Here is a 15,950-nt window from a genome sequence, read left to right as displayed (position 1 = left end):
CAGAGAACCATTTTTACATTAAAACTTTTAATGTACTGTATAAACAGTTATCTAGGGATTTAAAAAAGCTTTTGTGTTGATAAAAATGCATAATTTTTAGGGTCTCACATTATTCTAGTTTTATTCTTTTTTCTTTATAATAGAGGATGATTTCTAATCTCATGAGAACATTTCTCATAGTTAGACAATTAGAGATTTTTAATTTTCTTGTGTCTGGCACTCTAAGAAGCCAGAAACCTCACTTATGGTACATTCTGTAGCTTGCAGTGATCTACTTTTATTCACATATTGGTAGTATCTATATTTTCTAATAAAACAAGTTGCATCTGTTTTCAATTTGATTTTTCTTATAAGTGGATTAAAAAAAGTGATTTGAGACTCTTGACAGAAGTCTGCACTGTCTTTCCCAACAAGTAATATTATGATACATGGTAATCCCTTTGTGAAAGCCACATAAATGCTGATGAATTGGAAGCATTATTAAGAGTAAACCAAAGCCTGCTTATATTCTGTACCATTTGAACACACTTGCTTCACAAACATGCAGCCAAATTAGGAAGGCTTCCATTTTCCTGTGAATACTCAAGACTTGGGGACCTTCATGTGTAACTAACAAACAGGCAACAAGATAGCTTTCCAGCAATATATCATAACCTCTCTGCATTGGGTTTGAAGGAAAGATATATTTGTGGAGCCACCCAGGCATAGACTATAAATTTAATGAAGGATGTATGTAAAAAATGACTTCCATCTTTATTAATGCCATTTCATTTCATTATTAAACTTGAAACATCTCACAATTCCTAGTGGTACTTGTTTTCTATTTTTTTTTTCTTTTCTATTGAGAATCATTTATGACCAGATTATGTGTCTTGTCCTTAAAACAGATATTCTGTCCATTTGTTTAATTTCTCTTCTTTGCCCTCTTCAGTCTCTATATCAGACATTATCCTCAAAATTATTATCAGTTAAATTTATCAAATGCTTTCTGAGGACCAACAACAATCCTTTCTTTTTTTCTTTTCTTTTCTTTCTTTTTTTTTTTTTTAGTTAGGCAGACCCTTACAGCCTTGTTTCATGTTGACATAAAAATGTCAACACTCTGATTACTAAAATATGTGTTCTATGTATGGTCAATGTTAGTTACAGTCAGTCTGGTCTCTAGTCATATGGATGGATTTGATAAGCAGAGTGATCCATACCCTTCTCTTCAAGCATGATAGATCATTAAGAACCCATTTTTCAAAAATGGCATCTGCTTCGTTAAACAAATATGTTTTATTTCATATGTAAAATTCCATGTTCTTTGTAAGGTTAAATTTTGGGGAAATACGTCATATGATTTATGGGGTAATTAGTTGTATTAAATTTTGTTGTTTTGCTCAATTCATCCGTGATGACACTACAGATTTTTCTCTTTAAAATATCATTTCAGTGTGTCACTCCTCTGCTTGAAGCCCTTTAGTCATTTTCATGGGATCTCTAGGATGAAATCCAAATGTTATAGCCTGACTTAAAATGACCATCCATTGTCTGGTCCTGACACAGACTTCCAGCCTCATCTTCTTTTTTATCTGAGCACTTCACTGCAGCCAGATGTAGTCACTCATGTTCCCAACATATTTGGAGTACTTCTGTCTCTGTCTCAGTGTTCTTGCTCAGATTCTCTCTTCTGTCTGGTTTGAATTTGCCTCTTTCGTTATTTACAGAAAACTTTTCTGTCTTTCATAGTCAGATTACTTTACTTTGCCTGTGAAGTCATTGCTGAAACACTTCAGCAATGGCCAAAACAACTAGGGGAAGGGAAGGGAATTTAGCTGGGGAAGGAGAAAGCTAAGATTATATAAGTATGTGGACTGTGAAAACACTGTGATGTGGCATTACTGTGTGGAAGTACTGTGAGGGCATTTTACGTACATTTTTTCAATAGCATTTCTTGTATTATGAATTTCTTTTATTTAATAAGAACATAAGTATTATTACCATTATGACCAATTTCACTGACATTAGTATATACACACCTTTATCATATATACAGCACAATACTTTGTTTTGGATACACAAAGAAATAGGAGACACGGTTTTTGATACTGGAGCAAGGACAGGAATTTTTATGAAAAATATAAGAAATGCAAAACATTCGGGAAATCTGAGTCCTAATGACTAAAAATGTGGTCATCAATACTTAGTACCTGGAAAAGTATCTTGAACAATAAACATTTATTTTATGATGAATGTGATTGCTTCATATAGTTATGTGATAATAAGTCTTAGATGCTTCCCTTATCCTTAGAGGGAAAGAAAAGGAAAAACAATAAAAGAATACTTTTCACAGAAAATAAAAATGTTGCACAGTATTTATTGCTTGGTTACTTGATATGTGACCACCTACACTGAAATTTCAAAAAATGTTTTTGTTTAATCATTAATAGCTTGACTTTAGCTTACTATCCAGCTCTGTTCAGTGTCTTATGCCTCATTACAAAAGAAAATTTTCATAGTGATATGCAGTCTTAAGGGATACGTAAACCAGAGAAAGATGAGGTGATCAAAGGTTATTGTGACTTAAAATTGTAAGATCATCCAAGGAGTACCTGTACAGACATGCAGTATTTGTCTAAAGGGAAATTGTCTTTGTTAGTACAGAAACTTTCTATGGATTCAAAGTGTTTCTTGTTCACAATGAGGCATTAACACCTTTTTATAACCCAATTTCTTAATGATTTTTAAAGACTATTTTTCAAGAATACACTACTTGGTATGAAATCCTAACCTGAAATATTTTTCTATTCTCTTTAATGCAGTGCTTTTCCCATTATATTGTTACTTATTCACTTTATTATAAAAATGACTATTTTAGTGACATTGCAATTATTTTTCTATAATTAGTATGCTGTAATATATTATAATACACTATATATAATTACAGTATAATACAATAATTAATATGCCCAATTTACTTAAATTGGATTTGATAATTTGCTAAGTGGGTTTCTTTTACAAATTGCATCTGGAAGAAATAAAATCTGGAAAGAAAGAATAGAAGAAGGGATTGCACATGTTAGCACTACTGTGTTTTTAAATAGGTTCTTATCTCTTGAGACATAGCAAACTGTCAGTAATATCTCTGCATGTCTCCCCTCACTGATTTTGTACACTGTAGTCTCATTTCGAATGTATTATTCAAGATAGAAAACTTGAAATTTGAACATGGGTTAAACCAGCATTTTGTTTTGAATCTACACTAACCAGAATTAGAAAGAGTCCTATCTTCAGTAATGACTGAAATAAATTTCACACTAGTCCAGGATGTGCCGGAGTCATTTGATTACCCAAAGTACCTGAAACAGCAATGATATAAAACTGCGAATGTTTTCTGATAACACTTACACTTCTCTTTTTCTCTTATAGGTATTAAAATGGGTAGAAGAAGCAGTACAGGCCTCCAAAGTTCACCTCTTATCCACAGATCATTTGGAACAGGCTGTAAATACTTGGAGAATTCCTTTTGATCCCAGCCTAAAAGAGGTCACTGTGTCTTTGAGTGGACCTTCTCCAGTGATTGAAGTTCGCAATCCTTTAGGTGAGATATATCAACCATCACATAATAAAATACAAAATACATAGAGGGTAAAATACTTTTCACACACTTGTTTTTGTCAAGTTAATGCCAACTTCATGAATAAATTCAATAAATTCAGAAGTGGCTAAGGAAGGTGTTTAAAAAATGTAACATTTTGAAAGTGCTAGCTATTGTTGAATTAACATGAGATCCAAAAAGGTAAAACTTCTCATATTTAAGCAGATCACATTTAGTAAATTAATTATATTTAAATGATACAAAATAAAAATATTTAAATAAAACCTGAAAGTTTATATGAGGAGATATTTTACAGTAACTTATTCTGTCAAATTCAGTATTTTGCATTATTTTTAAATGACTCACACCGAATAACTCTTAAAATAACTAATTTTCCACTCTATTATTTTCTTGATAAATTTTAATTTTACAGAAGATATTTGTTAAAAACCAAATTTATATTCTTGGTAAAGGGAACTTTTAATTCACTTTGCCTCTTTACTTAAGTATATTTTATAACCATATGATTTGTTTGGTACAATTACTAGTTGATAACTACAATAAGATTTACATCGAATAGCAATCTAGTAAAGACAGAAATCTTTAATCTTTTCTTAACATTTTCATTTAGAAATATTTTTTACCTAATATTTGCAAAATAGTTATTTTTCCACCATGGCTTTAGTTGTGTATTTTTTCTCTGTATTTATAAATAGGGAAGAGGATAACTGGTTTTCTTACTTTGTCTTAGAAGAAAATAACTAATTTCCAAAAGAAAACAACCTATGAAATTGTTCTCAGAGGCCACAAACACATTAAAATTTACAAGACAAATACAATATCTTTCTCAAGACTTCTACAAGTTTCACCTTATAAATGGATTTTCCTGTTGAAGTAGCATTCTACTCCAATAACATCCATGTTACCGAGGAAAGAGTTGTGTTTTCTACTACCTGGAGACTCAGAGTACCTGTACCCATTGCATTATTTTTCTACTACTTTAAAAAGTCGTTGGGCATACAATGATTGTAAAACTTTTGATTCAAACATAGGATGCTTATAACTTCTTTCTTTCCTTCTTTCCTCCCTCCCTCCCTCCCTCCCTCCCTTCTTTCTTTTCTTTTCTTTTTTTTTCTTTTCTTTTCTTTTTTTTTTCTTTCTTTCTTTCTTTCTTTCTTCTTTTTCTTCTTTTTCTTTCTTTTTTCTTTTTTGACATGGCGTCTTGCTCTGTTGCCCAGGCTGGAGTGCAGTAGCATGACCTCAGCTCATTGCAACCTCCACCTCCTGGGTTCAAGTGATTCTCCTGCCTCAGCCTCCTGAGTAGCTGGGATTACAGGTGCACACCACCACACCTGGCTAATTTTTGTATTTTTAGTAGAGACGGAGTTTCACCATGTTGGTCAGGCTGTTTTCGAACTCCTTACCTTGTGATCTGCCCACCTCAGCCTCCCAGAGTGTTGGGATTACAGGCATGAGCCACCACACCTGGCCTAACTTATTTCTTTATATAACTAGAGAAGTAGTCCATGGGAAAGTCAAGAATGAGGTGAAAAACTGAACTGTGGCTTAATTCCAAATTTGCTTTTCCTCTCTTCTAAGTTCCAACTATTGGACACTTTAGATAAATGTCAGGTCAGTAGGCGATGGTATCATGCTACTTCATTACACTGCCTCCTTTAATTATTCCTATGACAGATAAAAGCCTTCTCCTGTGCTTCATGGGAAACCGGTTAAGGTTTTACACTTTGTGTAAAGATGCCCAGGTCTCTCATGTTAGTAATACTTTGATTGCTCTCCAGAATGACATTTATTCTGGTTTGCTGTGTTTGCCATCTATTTAATCTAAATATCTCTAGTGACTCTGTGTAACTTTTTTGGTAACCGTACTAGTTACTATTTAGGCTGGCTTCGGAAATATGATTACAGTCTGCTAATTGTTATTCTCATTGGATGATCAAATCAGCATAACAAATAGTAATCTGTTATTTCAGTTTCTAATGCCTGGACACCCTAAAATTAAGTATATTTTAGAAATAAATAAAATAATGTTTTGAGTTACGGGTATAAGTGTCAATCAGGTCATAGATACTGGAAATTGAATGTGTTTTAGCCACAGTATAGAAAATAAAGGCTCTTTGGGTTAGTTTGCAGCACACTTTAGTAAAACATGTGCCAGTGTTATTTGAAATTTGATCATGCTCTTAGTTTTGTGTAGTGTTAAATTAGCTAATATACATAGCTGAGAGAAGGATTGTGCTTGTTACCTTTATGTTCTGTCTTTCAGGGAAGCTGATCAAAAAGGGATTTGGCCTGAATGAGCTATTAAATATCCATAACTCTGCCAAAGTAGTGAATGTGAAAGAGCCAGAGGCTGGAATGTGGACAGTGAAGGTACTGTTATTTCACAAAGTTTGTTTATTATTTTATTTTGAAGTTGGCATGTTTCGTGAAGTATACACAGTGGTTTTTTAAAACATAAACTCTTGCTATCGTGGAGAGTGCTTGTAATAAAAAGCAATGTACATAGGTGTTTGTAGGAGGTGTCTTGATCACATGAATTTGGTAGTTTTCAGTTTGAGGACCATGAACATCATCATTGCCACACGATACACTTACAATTCTCAGATAGTTTTCCTATCATCAAATCTGTAGATTTATTTTACTATCTACTTCATGCTTACAAAATAATCAGAGATGGAGCCAACAGAGAATAACGGTTAGAGCCATAGGCTGTGTTGTGAAACTGCCTGGGTTTGAATCTTAACACCACGCCTTCGCAGCTGCACTGCCTGGGGAACAGAACTTCTCTGTGCATGGCTTTCCTTCTCTGTCATGTGGGGATGGTAGTCACAGTCCTTTACTTTACAGAATTGGTCTGAGGATTAAATTAATATGATACAGCTGAAATAGTATCGTTTCTGTTTCAAAGCAAGCATTCAAGTGCTGTGTTGGCTTTTTTTATTTGGTGGATTTCTATTCATTTTTTTTCTTTAGCACAATGTGGTATTTGTATCCTAAACTTATCTTAAGTGGTATATATTTCCTTTAAGAAAGCATTGTATTTTGGCAGTATGGAGGAAAAAGTATACACTCAAAATTCAAGATACCATAAATCAGAGATCTAGTTCTGCCGCAGATTCTGTGTGTGTCCCACTGTGGCAGATGCCCTGAGTGACTTGCCCATATTTCTCAGGCTTTTCACACTGTGGCAGATGCCCTGAGTGACTTGCCCGTATTTCTCAGGCTTTTCAGTGTACTTCCCAATCTAGTATCTGCATTTCTGTGTCTTAAGAGGTTTTTTTCCTAGAACAGGAAAAGGTTGTTCTGCTGAGGAATTAACACCCCTCAGGAGCAGCTATTAGCACCTGAAGGGAACACACTCCAGGTGTCCACTGTGGGAAAAGGCTTAAAACACACCCTTTGAGGGCCTCTTCCCATTCCTGCATTATCTCCCCTCTTGCTATTAGCATTCTTTCCAGCTGTCAAACAACTTGCTGTAGAATCTTTCTGAAGATATCCTGTACATTGTTTACTCTTTCATTGTCTTTTTTTACATAAAAAAAATGAAATTAATGGTATCATAATTCAAATTATAGAGCTGCTGTGAAAGTATGTGTAGCTGATATACTGTAGAAATTCAAGGAGCCATTTTTCATGCCAGTTTTTTTTTTAAAAGAATATCTCTATTAATGTCCCCAGTTTAAAGAATGAATGTTTACCTTGTAAATCGATTCAAATTGTAAGATACTAGTTTTTTATTCTTAGAACTCTAAGCCCTGCAGGAAAAATAGAAACTCTTGTATAGATTATTTCAAGGTGGATAATATAAGGGTATAGGTGAAAAGGCATGTGAAAGAAAATCTGGTAATTTCTTAATGAATGGGCCAGAAACGACCCTACCTGCCTGTTTTTTTTTTCCACCCAGTTCCTTGCACATAGTGCCTAGTATTTATTGAGTGTATTAGATTGACAAATTGTTTTGCTGCTACAATGTTTTAAATAAATGTGGCCAAATTTTATGTAATGGTTATTTTGACTAACTTGCCAAAAATATCACTAGCATTGAGTCTGACTTTTTGTGACCACAGTAGGAAGGAATTACAAGTGTCGAGTCTCTTCATCCCTCAAATACTTTAATTTAAGCATGACTTAGCCAGCAGTATCTTGAGCTAGCAAGTCCACTGGAATAATTTTTTCTTGCTTTCTGAATATTGACCTTAAGTAATCCATTATTGATTGTGAAATACGTGCACGTGATGCCATTCTTCCATGTTAGTAGCAATTTATTGTGCAGTACTTGTACCTATTTCCAGGTGATTTGGATTGCTACCAGTGGTATTTCCTCTAGTAAAACTCTTGCCTAGAGGAGGGATATTGCATGTCTGTTATTTTACCTTGTGCCTCACACAAGTATTCATTCAGTCATCCATTCAATAAACATTTACTGATGCTCTTGGCCATGTTCTGTGCTACTTACTTAATGGACATGAAGCACATTTTAATTGATAATTAGAACAGAGAAGTAATGAGGATTAGTTCTATGAGTGAGCAGAGGCTTTGATCAGGTGAGGAGGTGACGAGAACTCTGTTTAGACAAGTCTCTAAGCTCAGTCTCCTATAATTAAGGGAACAATAAAAAGACACAGTATCTATTATCATTTTATCTTAAATTTTTATCTAGCCCTCACCAAAAAAGCCTCCAGCTCTGATTTACAGCATTTCTAGTGTAGGATTAGTGCTTACAATAAGAAAACAAAGAGTAAGCATTATAATGAAACTTAAAAATAATAAACTTATTTTGCTTCTATATGAAATACCAAAAGAATGTATCAGGTTGATGCAAAGGAAATTGAACTGAATCTGATGACATAAAATCTGTTGACTTTGGATTTCCCTTTTGGATGTCTGATGAATGATAAATGTTTTACATGTGCACTTTCTCAAGATGAGAAATGTCTGAGATTAGATAGTGTATCCCTGGTGCTATCTCCCATGCGCTTGACTATCTGGAAAAGATCTGCTCTATCACTAAAATTAATAGTGGCTTTTTGAATGTTTCACATACAGTTTTTATCCCAAATATGGAGAACGATCTATTACTCAATGTTACCATGGTATTCAAGGACCACCCAATTGAGCCTTAAGCCAGTCTTTCTAGTTATCTTCTATCACTTGTTTTTACATTCTTGTCATATATAATTTTGTACTGTCTCTCTCCCCCCACCACATTCTCTTACTCCATACTTTCTTCCAAGCTTTTCCTTCCCTTTATAATGTCTTTTCTTCCATGCTGACATAACTATCCCACAGAGTTCAGCTCAAATGACAAAACTTTCATCAAACTTTGTCAGATTTTTTTTTTTCCTTAAAATGCTCTTTTCTCTCTGGCTTTCTATTAAATTTTTCTGCACTTCCCTTTTGGATTAATTTCTCCCTTGTCATTTTTATTTCTATACATATTTTCTGTCTCTCTTCTTCTATAGATCAGATTTTGCCACTAGTATATGCCACAGTGCCTGAGAAAGAACTACATAAATATTTATGAATGAAAATTAATACATTTATTCTGAGGATATCCAGGGAAGCAGGCAGAAGAACTGGTTTAGTTAGCCTATAGTGGAGGTGCTAGCATGGAACACTAATATGTTTAATGATTTAAAATGATAAGAGAGTGGCAGTTTCTTTTCTTTTGTGATTTTTCTGGTAAGTACTTTACTGTTTCATCTTAGGGCACTTTCACTAAGCAGAGATAATGAGTCAACTCATTTGTATAATTCACATAAACACTCAAATGTTTTAGGTTTCCTCTGATGCAGGTAAAGCATGTTAAAAAGAAGTAACTGGAAAAACATAAAGTTTTATTAAAAACAGAAGAGAAGATTGTTTTATGCTCCTAAATTTCCATTTGTAGGAAAACTACAGATCATGGATCTTATTTCTGAGAAGCAATATGTTTTTTCCATTCAGCAACTAATATAGAGTATTAGAATGTAACCACAGAAACTCTTGAGCCAAATTTTGTCCCCTGCTTTTTAAAGAAAACTCCCTGCAAAAACATTAGATAATTGTCAGCACCCAATGGGTTTAGGTGGTACAAATGTTTATATTAGTCTAGGATCATCAGTGTGATGATTTAATTTAACATATCCCCTGGGGTATGTTTCTATTAAGTATATTTGGATAAACTGTCTTTAGATAATCTCCCAAGTACAGAAAGGCGGGTACCCAACCACATAATTATACTGAGATCCTGAGACTAGTAGAAATATTTTGGTTTTGGATAGTTACGTTGGTAGCCAGAGCCTACTAATGCATTTTCTACAGGGTAAGGATATTTTAAAAATCCTACTCAAGTGGCATAAGCTTGTTTAGGAATCATAATTAAATCAACCTCAAGTCTGAAAGGACCACACATGAAGATTATTATGCTGGCCTCCTATTAGTCTTTCCTGGTGACTCTTATGAATAAGCCTGTAGTCTATACAAGATGTGTTAAGTAAATAGATTAGGTGTAGCATTAGTGTTTTGGGTCAGGGGAATGTTTGATAATAGATTTTTCCTAGATAATTTCCAGTTTTTTGGCCTGCCAATATCAGACTGTCAACCAAATAGAATGCTTCCTTTATAAAAAAGATATGTGTATACTTAGGTACACATGCACTTGGGTATATGTAAATTTATATGCATATGTGTGTGCATATGTGTGTGTGTGTGTATTTAAGCAGAATTTATGTTTTGAATACATTTCCTTATCACACATTTCTCCAAACGCATAATGCCCAACAAAATAATGGTATTTAAATCTAGCTTCCATGATTGTGTCTTTGTCTGACACAATGCCTAACTCACAGTAGGTTCTTAATAAATATTTTATTGGAACCATCTATTCTTTAATTTGGAAAGAATTTAAAACTTAAGAGCAAATTTTGAAAAGAGGTGGACATCTATTTGAATTCAAGATTCATTACTTAATGTCTTTTTGTTCGTGGAGAAATTGCTTAACCTCTCTAAGTCTGAGGAAAGTGGGGTAAAATAATGGCTACTCAATATTGTCATGGTTAAATGAGATATTGATAAAGTGCTTCAGCAGTTTCTGATACATGAATTAGTTGTTGCTAATAATGTTGGCACATGAATTCTGACAGGTTAATTAGTTATTCTCTTGAATATATGTAAATCATACATTGTATCTTTACTTTCTTTTAATGCACATATACTTGAATTTTTCTTTAGTTTTTGTGTTTGTCTTACTTTGGGCACATTTACCATTTTATAAAACATTGAAACTCTGTTGGAGAGGGAAAAACCATCTCTATCAATCAAATTTTAATTCAATTTATAAAAGGTAAGGTTTCATATTTAGTGCTAGGAGGAATTCTCACTGGCTTAGTACAGGAAGGTTAATTCCTCACTAATGTTCTGTGTTCCATGGGGTCTGGTAGAGTATTCTGCTTCACAGTCACTCAGGAACCCAAGCTGATGGTGGCTCTACCATAATTTAGAACATGCAGCATCTTCAGTCACTTAATGAGGGAAAAACCTGGAGGATGTGGTAGTGAATAAATAAAAAGAAATTTGTTACTTTTGTCTCATCCCAGAAGCGACACATTTCACTCCCGTATTACCCAGTAGGCAAGCTGTTATTGTGGCCTAATGGTATACTAGAGCTGGCTCATAACGACTCATGGAGAGTCAATGATACGTTTCTCTTCCTAGCTCTGTGTTCAGCAACATCATGTTGGGAGCTAGCAATCAGCTATGATGGGAACATTTACACCACAGAAATTGAAAAATGACAAAAATTAGGGTTTTTTTTTTGTTAGAGAGGAATTTATTAGTACCCCACTGACCTGACTTTTCCTAACTGAAAGGGTACTCAGAAATGTAGAATGGCAAAGAAATAGTTGGAGAATGTTATTGTTTTATATGCCATAGGGTGTAAATCTACCCAGAAATTATGTTATTCCAAAATACCATGCACAGACTTAGGTACCTGAGAAAGACATTGAACTTGGAATAATTGCCATTTAAGTTGCTATCTATACCTAGGTAAATATCATTCTTTTGAGCCTCTGTTTCTTTGTAGTGCCATAAAATTATCTTTGGATATAATAGGGTTTTAAGAGATAATATGTGAACATACTTAGCATAATGCATCTAGAAACATTTAGTGAATTCTTGATGAGTATGGCATTAGCTGGTCTGAGGAAAATCTAAGAAAAAACATCAACACTAGGTGCATGGATGGTTTTCATGTCATTTATTAAACCCACAAAACCTACATTTATCACATGCCTCCTGAGTGACATTCTGTGGTGATGAATATGAAATAGTTACTGCCTTGAAGGGACTTTCAATGTAGGCAGGCATTTAACAGGCCTTTGCCTTTAAACTAAGAAGTAAATCCATCTGCAGTAGAGCTGACCAGGAAGATCTGAGCTGAGATCTCAGAGGAGCAAGTAATTTTCCGCTGGAGCTCTCCATGGTGCTTGTTCCATTGTCCTTCAGCCTGTCCTGCTCCTTCATTCTTGGTAGTCTCACTCCAATTCAGAAACCTAGACTCTGGTTCACTCTGCTCCTTCTTTTCCCTTACTGCATTGTAGGTCAAGGCTACCTATTTATAACTTTAGGATACCAATATGTATCTCTGTATGAGGGTTCTCCAGAGGGACAGAAATAATAGGATACATACATATATGAAAGGGAGCTTATTAGGAAGAACTGGCTCACACAATCTCAAGTCAAAGTCCCACAATAGGCCATCTGCAAGCTGGGGAAGAAAGAAGCCAGTAGTGACTCCGTCCAAGTCCAAAACCCTCAAAAGCAGGGAAGCCAACAGTGATGCCTTGAGTCTGTGACCAAAGGCCCGAGAGCCCCTTGGACTCAGTGGTGTAAGTCCAAGAGTCCAAAGGCCGAAGAACCTGGAGTCTGTTGTCCAAGGGCAGGAGGAATGGAAGAAAGCATCCATATGGGAGAAAGACAAAAGCCAGAAGACTCAGCAAGCCAGCTTATCCCACCTTCTTCCACTTGCTTTGTTCCAGTCGTGCTGGCAGCCAACTAGATAGTGCCCACCCACATTGAGGGGGGTCTTCCTCCCCCAGTACATTGACTCAAATGTCAGTCTCCTTTGGCAACACCCTCACAGATGCACCCAGAAAGAATACTTTACCAGCTCTCTAGGTATCCTTCAATCCAATCAAGTTGATACCTAATTTTAACTATCACATCTAGTGTAACCTCGTCTTTGCCAAACCATGACCTTACCTCACATCCGCTCACACTGCAGCAGCCTGTGTATTCCTGACTCAGACCCCTTCACAACTTAATGAACGTGATGCTACTCATTCAGAGGAGTAATGTGGCTCATTATGTACGTTTAGAAATTTTATGAATAAATTGACTTTGAAACACAACTCTTCCTAGCTCAGATAAATCCTGTTCAACATCTGATATCTAGAAAGTTTTCTGTTATGCTCTGAGCCTGAATGCTGCTGCTAGATTACCCTCTTATCTACAGAAGCCATGAGGTTAGGGTAACTCTGCAGGAGTAAAAGTTCAAGACATTATGTAGTGGAAAGGTGCTTTTTGGAGCCATATTCTAATTTTAATATAACCCACAGGTTGAATCTAGATGATATAAAAGACCAAATAGAAAGACATTAAGACAGTAATTTTGACCTCACTAATTTTATGACATATATTTATATAATTTTATTACATTTATTAAAAATGTATTAAAATGGCTAAAATAATTTGGAAGAGAAGGGAAGGGAAAAAATACGGCTGAACCTCCTCTTTGCTTGACTCAGTTACAGAATTAGCTTAGTTTTCTTTGCCCCTCCAAGACCTTCATGTCATTTAGTTCTCCTCTAACCTCAATAGGTTCGTAACTCACGAGACTCCAAAGTCTTCTCCCAACACTCCTGCAGTTTCCTAAAAGCTTTCTTGCTTATGGTCTCATTGTCTTCTGATTATTTGTGTTGATTATAACCTTTTGTACTTTGATGTAGGGCAAAACTCAGCCCCTTCAAAATATCAAAAGAAATCTATCAATAGCAAGCATTTTGTGAATTTGGTAGATTTGCTCGTAGATTTGGGGTCTATGTCATAAAGCACCTTATGCTTTTCCTGCTCTTTCCTTGGCCACCACCCCCTCGCCTCCCCATTACATTTCTCTGCTTCTTTCTTCTGGATAGTCCCAGAAGTTCCATATAACTCTCCTCCTATTGTGTAAAGCAGTTCAGCATATTTCAACATTTACCCTCAAACCAGCATAATTAAATTCATTGAGATCATCATGAGAAACGCATGGGGTAGCTGTAGAGTTCGGTTTCTGGAGCTTCACCGAGTTCAGACTCCAGCTTTGCCACCTGCTGTATCTGTTACTTTGAGCAAGTCACTTAACCTCTCTGATCCATGAAGTGAAGGTGATAATAATACTCTCTCACGGGGACTTTTGTGAGGATTAAAAGTGAGAATTTGTATAAAAAATGAAGCTTTATATATAGTGTGTGCATTTTGTGCATGTTAGTGCTTTTTTCTCCTCCCTTTTCCATTTATTGATGGGTCATACCCTCATTATACATAAAACCTGTTTGTTTCTTTCACACTAATGTTTTTTAAAGGGAGCTTAGATAAGAAAGAGATGAAAACAATAGCTTACTTTAATAGATATCAAACTATTGGCGCTTTCTCATGAAGAAATTTATGTGGTGTTTAGTGTGCCTAAAATACTGTTCAAGTATTAGAATTCTTTTAAGAGAATAATTAAATAATGATAAATGCATGAATTAACATCAGGCTATTTTAATACTAAACTATTTTAAAAACTTTAAATTAGCTCATTTTTTTTCTTTTAATTGTATATTTAAACCACAGTGTTAGTTTATTTGGGATGTCCTTTGTTTCCATTACCCTGGTTAGCCCAGAGTTGGATTAATTGCATATAAAAATGGACCCACTTGAAGATATCTTTTATTTACAAACACTTTTAAATTCATCAAAGACATTCTCACTCTCTACAGTATAGTATAGACACATGAAACTAAGATATTTTGTTATTTATTACTCTTCATATTTTAGCAGAGCAATATACTCTTCATATTTGTTCAGAGAATAGTAAACCTATATTCTTACTTTTGCATACTTTATTACTTGGTGTGGTCTTTGAAGGATCAAAGTTAATTTATATTACATTAATTTTATATAATTTATAAGGGGCTCCCTGTTCATCAAATCTGCTTTAACGTGTTATTTAGTAGTAGAGGTTAGCATATTTTCAAACATCTGTATAATTTCTGTTTTTTTTTTTTCACTCGGCTATTAAGCACCACATTTTAAAAAACCACCTTTGTTAGTTGATTTATGCATAGAACACTTGGCAGATGATTAGCACTTGATAACAGGCATTTGGAAAATTACGTGTTAAATTTGTCCTTAGTAACCTCAACAACTGTTTCATCATAAGGGACTTTCTGAGGAGCAAGGCAACTAACAGTGATATATGACGTTAGTGAAAAAATAAAAATTAACTCATTGTAATATCAAACATTCTGATTGACTTACATGAAATTAGTAGGTGATACTGTCTTCGATAAAGCTCTACATTATCTAAAGAAATTGATATTAGAATTACCAAAGTTTTATATAACCCTATGGGAAATCCCTGATTTAAAATTGAGTCATGATCCATAGTTTCCTTTTTAAATATATTATGTGGAATTCATAACATATTCATTGAGAAATAATGGAATAAGGGTGGTACTAAGATCCCTACACTTACACATATAATCTTTTGTAACCTTTATGCAAATGAGCCACAGTAACTAGCTGCATCATTTATGCTAAGAATATAGCAACAGCTTTCATGATGATGTGTTTTTTTCTTCTTTCTCCCCTTCATTTTTACTACCCTTTGAGTTCTTGAGATTCTGCTCAATAAGGAAGGAACATGGTAGCAACAGGGACAGATCTTCTCTTCCTTCTTCTCCACATTGCTAAATAACAAGGAGTTGTAGTGATTCAGGGAATATGGCATAGTTTGCACAGCTCTGGAGGTGGCCCACTGGTAACCATGGTGTGAATTCATCTGGCTGTCCACCAGGTTAAAATGTATATATGCAAATCTGGCTGTCTACCAGATTAAAATTTATATATATACACCCTTCAGTGCATTCTGTCATTGCTATAATACCTCAATATGTGCCTTCTCAGTGTTGAGTTTGAGATTGATAATTGGTACATTAGTGTTATGTGAATTTTTTCTTTCACTCCCATCTCCTACTTCTACTTAAATGCTGGAATTATGTGGTCATTTTATTTTGAGACAGAATCTTGGTAACCTATGTAATAAAATAACTCTTGTTCATAA

General features: G+C 34.7%; 1 protein-coding gene across 6 annotated transcripts in view; it reads left to right on the top strand.

Moving 5' to 3' along the window:
* The window catches only part of HMCN1 (hemicentin 1), a 499,395-nt gene that overhangs the window by 218,356 nt on the left and 265,089 nt on the right, over positions 1–15,950 (top strand). For all 6 annotated transcript variants that reach the window (XR_004179456.1, XM_031657606.1, XM_031657603.1 and 3 more), the window contains 2 exons: positions 3,412–3,583; positions 5,865–5,971. Coding sequence is in view for 5 of the 6 variants with exons in the window: in XM_031657606.1 (XP_031513466.1) it covers positions 3,412–3,583; positions 5,865–5,971 (279 nt within the window). In the remaining variant the exon portion in view is untranslated. The remainder of the gene's footprint in view (positions 1–3,411; positions 3,584–5,864; positions 5,972–15,950) is intronic.

The sequence above is a fragment of the Papio anubis genome, chromosome 1, assembly GCF_008728515.1.
Source record: "Papio anubis isolate 15944 chromosome 1, Panubis1.0, whole genome shotgun sequence".
NCBI lineage: Eukaryota > Metazoa > Chordata > Mammalia > Primates > Cercopithecidae > Papio > Papio anubis.
This window is presented reverse-complemented; position numbering and strand designations above follow the sequence as displayed.